Raw genomic sequence first — 6,696 nt, forward strand, 5'->3', positions numbered from 1 at the left:
AAGTGAAGGGTGTTAAAACAAATACAATCCTACAGAGCCGCCTGAGTCTGAGCACAGCACAGGGTTAAAGGAAACCATTTCATAAGATCAAATGCTGAGAAGCAGCAGGAGCGAAGAGGAAAAAATCAAGTTACATAAAGTCCAATTGTACTCACTGTTTCCTTATTGGGAAGCAGCTCCTTTCTAATTCTGAAGAAGTTCTTGCCGTATTGCCTGAGTCCCTTAACGAAGCGTTTCTGTGATAAAAGAAACAACAAATGGGATGTAAGAACCAAAAACAAAACAGGATGTCAGCAAAGCAAAGATGTCTGCAATCAGCAGAATAACCACCACGAAAAAGTCTTAGCTAGGGAATACTGAGTAAGCTGGGAGAAATATTTCGGCAGCACTGCTGGAGCCCACTGGCCAGGGCAGGCCCTGGCAGTGTCATCAGACCCCCAACCCACGCATGCCAGACAGGGAACGGCGTTGAAGAGAAGGCATCTTGGGTCGGAAGCTAAGCAGCACTCTTTTCCCTCTGTGCCACCAGACACAGTCTCTGCAATGGTCCACGAAAATATAAACAGCACAACAGGCTCCGTGTTTCAATAAAACAGCACAACTGCTTTCCACCTGAGAACGACGCTTCCCAGAAATGTCGAACAGAAAAGAGGGAAACTGAACCAAACCTGGTGACTTTTCTCCAGAAAGGCACCCGAGAGGGTTAAAAAACCACCTTGGTTAAACCAAAGAATTCACCAGGAAGGCACCAATATCGCGAAGCCCACTGGGAGCCCAAATCCCGGCAGGTCTGCCCCACCATCTCCGTCATTACAAGCCAAGCCACTCTGAGGACCGAATAAAGAATGCTGGGCACCCTTCCTTCCTCCTGACGCTCCCCCCCCCCCCCCCCCCCCCAAATTTCCTTAGCAGTCTCAGCCTCCTTCCCAAGCCCAGCTGGGAGACTTTCACTTTTGTCCCATTCCTCCCGGGCAGCTCCCTCGCCACCCTGGCCCCCCACCTCGGGGTGCAAAGCCTGGTCTCTCCGCAAGCGTGCAGCAGACACCACACACACACACCCGCGCACTTCCCCGGGCCCGGCAGCCACAGGTACGCGGGGCCAGGCTGTCCGTACAGTCCGGGAGGCAAAAGGCCGCCGAGGCCGCTGCCTGTCACTCGGCTCTGGCTCCACAAAGCCTAGGGAGGCGGCAGCCAGGAAGCTGGCGTGCGACCGCGGCGGGGCCGCGCGGCGGGCACGGGGCGCGGGGGGCGCGAGGCTGGGGCCGCCGCCGCCGCTGCCGCCAGGGGAGGAGGCTAGAGCTGCGCAGAGCTGGCGGGGCCGCGGGCGGCTGCAAAAGGCGGCCTGGATCTGTGCGCAGCCCGCCCGCCCCCGCCTGGCCCCCGCCCCGGGGCTCCAGACTTCTACGCACTGTGTCTCAGTTTCTCCTCTCTGAACAGTAGTAAAATCTAAGGCAGCAAACCCCTCAACTTCCTCCTACCGCGGTAAGGGCCTGGGGGTACTCAGCATAGCACACGGGGCCCTGTCCCCAGAGCTCGTACCAGGCCTCGTGGTCCCATTCCTCCCTCCGGGTCACAGCTAGCATTGCAATGGCAGGGCTCTCTCTTGCCTCAGTTCAGCTCCCCGGGCCCCAAAGTGAAGGGCTGCCCCCAAAGACCCCCGCAGTCCACTCCAGCTCAGTGATGCTGGGATGACACGTCTTGGTGTCCACTTTCGCCCAACCACGGACATCAGCCAGCCTCACGGGGAGTCCTTTCACAACTAAGTAACAGTGGAGCTTCCCAGCCAATAAATCACCTGCCCACCAGGAAAAAGCATCTCTCCCACTCCTCCTGCTGGAAGACTTCACTGATTCAACAAGCTGGGCCCATTCTGCAGACGGCCCAAAGTAGACCTGCAAGACTGACCCACAACCTCCTACTCCATTCCTGAAAGCTCTACATTTTTGGATTTCACCCCTTTCTAAGCTTTGGCCCATTATTGCTAATTCTCACCATAATTCATACAGTTCAAAGGAAAATATCTGTCAGGGCACTAGAAGCATACTCTGGTCTGAAGAAGAGTGACCTTTTTGTTACTTGAAAAATGATCCTTCATATGATCAACACACATCCTGGACTTTGTAAGACTTAATAGGTCTTACACTGGAGGTACAGATATACCCAAGATGGGCCTGCCCTCAAGGAGCTCCAGGCCCAACAGATTGGCTCCTGGCCTGGAAGAAGAGAGCAGTTAAGGAACAAACAGCAGTGGGAGGAGCTGCAGGAGAAAGCAACTTACTCTGCCTGCTGAAGTCTTAAAGGAAGTGAGAAGGAAGAGCTTGAGCCTGCTAGGTAAGCTCTCGCAGGCCTTCAGGCAGAGGACTTGGCCAAGAAGCCCATACAAAACATTCTGGGAACTGCCAGGAGGACGAGATGTGCAGAATCAAGTGCCAGCAGATAACACTGAAGAGGTAGGCGAGGCTCAGGTTGCAGAGAGCCTTTCAGGCCACAGTGAAGAGTTATATTCCTAATTGTGGATCGGAAGAGATGGTTAAACACGAGCATTACATGGAAAGAGTGAAGAAGGACTGTTCCAGTGGCAGTGTGGCATACAGAAGGGATTGGGAACAGACTGGCTGCAATGCAGAAAAACCAGTCAAAGATGCTGGTGAGGTAGTGCAGGTGAGAGGTGAAGAAGACCTAAAGTATGAGCACATTCAACCATGATCATCAGAAGTTATGTGTTTTTTTTTTTTTAGCAATTTATTTTCTTGTGTGTGTGTGTGTGTGTGTATACACACACATACATACATACATACGTTTAATTTTAAATTTTTTTCCACATGGGTCAATGTTTTTTTTTCTTTCTTTGCAGTGTTCCCTCCCCTCAGAAGTCATGCTTTTTATTAATCCATCCTTTAAGTACTTACATATTCACTGAGCATTTAGCACTAGGAAAGGAACTCAGTTGGCATGGTGGTTGAAGCATTCAGCTGCTAACTAAAAAGTCTGGTGGTTTGAACCCGCCAGCCACTCTGCAGGAGTGGTTTATAGCCTTGGAAACCATATAGGGCAGTTCTACTCTGTCCTAAAGACATTCTACTATGGAATCACCTCCATGGCAGGGGATTTGGGGTCAGTAGCCCTGGGGTGGACAGGGGGAGTATAAAAAAGAAAAGCGGTCACAAACCTTTACTAAAGTATGATTATTTTTCACAGGTAAGACCAATGTGTGTGAAGTTGTTACAGAACAATCTGAGATAATGTCCAGACAAGCACAGAGTAGTGAGGTGTAGCTCATCAGTGCAGCAAGGATGCCAAGAACAAGGAATGGACTCAAGAAGTCTGTAGTAGCCCAGAACACAATCACTCAGGCAAGGAGACAAGGGCCAGACGGCAGAGGGTGGACAGTATTTGTGGAGGAGAAGGGGAGGTGGGAAGGCCCTTTGTGAAGGCCACAGGTGGAGAACAGGAGGTAAGTTATAGGAGAGAAAGTCTCTAAATAATGGAGCTGAGGTGGTATGAGTCAGATGGTAGAATGACAGGACCATGAAATCTGAATGTGGGCTTGATGTCAAGTAACACACAGCAGGTTTACTAGGAGGGACCAGCACAGTGAAGGCAGGAGCTGAGAAAGGCTGATTCTGGGACATCAAGTAATGTGGTAGAGTTGGACAAACCCAAGTTCAAATTCCAATTCTTCCATTTAATGATGTATTTCTCTGAACATCATCCCTTCAACTAATAACTATGAAGCACCTACTATATGCCAGGATCTTCACATATATTAATTCAAAATCTGTAAACCCTAAGAAGTAAGTATTACCACCATTTTACAGAAAAGGAAGCCAAGGCACAAGTGGTTAAATAACCAGAGCAAGGTCATCCAACTCTTCAGAGACAAAGCCAAAATTCAAACCTAGGCAAAGTCCAGTCCCAAAATCTGTATTCTTAACTGCCAATGCTCTCTGTGAAATAGAGATAAGAGTCTAAAGTCACTTTCTGTCATGGTGCCATTATTGCGTTTCTGCCCTTTCATGTTGACCCCAACATCGAATCACCAAATTCACAGTATCTTTCCTAAGAAAGGTCTCTCAATGTCCTTTTTTTCTATTGTTAGATCCCAGACCAGGCCCTTATCCCTCCCCTTCTTACTAGCTGGCCAATTTACTCTTCTACCCCATCCAGACATGTTATAAGCCTCTGCTAAGGACTTTTTCAAAACCACAGATTTCAGCATATGACTCTCACACCATCTTGGCCCCAGCCCACACCTAAGAATAGCATTTTGGCTTCTGTAAGAGGGCCCTGATTTCAAAGCCCTCCAAGATCCAAGAGCCCTACATTTCTAACCAGATGTCCAGTTATGCCAACTGACCCATGCTGTGACCTCTGTCTGAATTCCAGACTCAGGATGTCTTTTCTACTCCTTTCCAGAGCCTATGAAGAAACCTATATGTCTACCTCAAACCCAAGCTCAAATACTTCCTACTCAAAAATGATCATTTCCTCCCATTCATTTGACATTCATTAGTTTATTTATATAATGCCTCATTTACCCAAAGTCTCTAAGTTCTGAAAGGGCAAGATAAATCTATCTTTTATCATTTTGCCTCCCTACAACCCTGGGCAGTTGGTGCTCACCAAGGATTTGATACATAAGTGAAGCAACCCATTAGATGATGATGGCCTGGGCTGCTATTGTTGTTAGATGCTGTTGAGTTGGCTTTGACTCATAGTGACCCCATGTACAAAAGAACAAAACTGCCTAGCCCTGTGCCAGCTTCACAATCCTTTCTACACCTGAGCCCATTGTTGCAGCCGCTGTGTCAATTCATGTCATTGAGGGCCTTCCACTTTTTTGTTGACCCTCCACTTTACTGAGCATGATATCCTTCTCCAGGGAATGGTCCCTTCTGACAGCATGACCAAAGTAACTGAGATGAAGTCTGGCCATTCTCTCTTTCAAGGAGTATCTCAGCTGCACTTCTGCTGGGACAGACTTGTTAGTTTTTCTAGCAGTCCATGGTACTTTCAGTATTCTTCACCAATACCACAACTCAAAAGCATCAACTCTTCTTCGGTCTTCCTTATTTACTGTCCAGCTTTCCACATGCATATGAGGTGACTGAAAATACCATGGTTGGGTTAGGTGCACTTTAGTCTTCAAAGAGACATGTTTGCTCTTCAGCACTTGAAGAGGTCTTTTGCAGCAGATTTGCCCAGTACCATACATCATCTGATTTCTTGACTGCTGCTTCCATTGGGTGTTGACTGGGGACCCAAGTAATATGAAATCCTTGACAACTTCAATCTTTTCTCCATTCATCATGATGATGCTCACTGGTCAAGTTATGAGGATTTTTGTTTTCTTTATGTTGAGATGCAATCCATACTGCATACTGTAGTCTTTGATCTTCATCAGTAAGTGCTTCAACTCATCTTCACGTTCAGTGAGCATGGTTGTGTCATCTGCATATTGCAGCTTGATAATGAGTCTTTCTCTAATCTTGATGCCATGTTCTTCTTCATGTAGTCCACCTTCTCGGATTATCTGCTCAGCATACAGAGAAAATAAGTATGGTGAAAGGATACAACCCTAACACACCCCGCTCCTGATTTTAAACCATGCAGCATCCCCTTGTTCTGTTCGAACGACAGCCTCCTGGTCTACGTATAGGTTCCTTGCGAGCACAATTAAGTGTTCTGGAATTCCCATTCTTCTCAATGTTATCCATAATTTGTTATGATCCACCCAGTCAAATGGTTTTGAATAGTCAATAAAACACAGGTTAACATCTTTCTGGTATTCTTTCCTTTCAGTCAAGATCCATCTGACATCAGCAATGATATCCCTCATTCTACATCCTCTTCTGAATCCAGCTTGCATTTCCAGAAATTTACTCTCATTATATTGCTGCAACCATTCTTGAATTATTTTCAGTAAGATTTTATTTGCGTGTGATATTAATGATACTGTTTGATAATTTCCACATTCTGTGGGATCACCTTTCTTTGGAATGGGTACAAATATGGATCTTTCCCAGTCAGTTGGCCAGGTAGATGTCTTCCAAATTTTTTGGCATAGATGAGTAAGTGCCTCCAGCCCAGCAACCTTTGTTGAAACATCTCAATGGGTATTCTGTCAATTCTTGGAGCCTTGTTCTTTGCCAATTCCTTCAGGGCAGTTTCAACGTCTTCCTTCATTGGTTCTTGACCATATGCCACCTCTTGAAATAGATGAACTTTGACCAGTACTTTTTGGTATAGTGATTCTGTGTATTTCTTCCATCTTCTTTGATGTTTCCTGCAACATTCAATATTTTGCCCATAGAATCTTTCAATATTGCAACTTGAGGCTTGGACTTTTTCTTCAGTTCTTTCAGCTTGAGCAATGCCAAGTGTGTTCTTCCCTTTTGGTTTTCTAACTCCAGGTCTTTCACATTTCATTAGAATAATCTACTTTGTCTTCTCAAGCTGCTCTTTGAAATTTTCTGTTCAACTTCTTCATCTGGTCAGTTTTTCCATTTGTTTTAGCTACTCTCTGTTCAAGGGCAAGTTTTAGGGTCCTGGGCTAGACTGGTCATAATGAAAATGGATGGGTAAGAGCTGAAGGGCTTGTTTTTTTGTTTTTAATTGTGATTTGGGTGAAGATTTACAGAGCAAATTCACTTTCCATACAGCAGTTCACATATACTTTGTCTCATGTCATTGACC

The 6,696-nt window shown here is 46.4% G+C and overlaps 1 protein-coding gene across 1 annotated transcript in view; it reads right to left on the reverse strand.

Annotated features, from left to right (window-relative positions):
- RERE (arginine-glutamic acid dipeptide repeats) overlaps positions 1-6,696 on the reverse strand; it is a 470,759-nt gene that overhangs the window by 104,937 nt on the left and 359,126 nt on the right. The window contains exon 11 of the mRNA XM_042781181.1: positions 156-236. Within this exon, the coding sequence (XP_042637115.1) occupies positions 156-236 (81 nt within the window). The remainder of the gene's footprint in view (positions 1-155; positions 237-6,696) is intronic.

The sequence above is a fragment of the Orycteropus afer genome, unplaced genomic scaffold (assembly GCF_000298275.1).
Source record: "Orycteropus afer afer isolate SDZICR_OR568_19922 unplaced genomic scaffold, OryAfe1.0 scaffold00094, whole genome shotgun sequence".
Lineage (NCBI taxonomy): Eukaryota > Metazoa > Chordata > Mammalia > Tubulidentata > Orycteropodidae > Orycteropus > Orycteropus afer.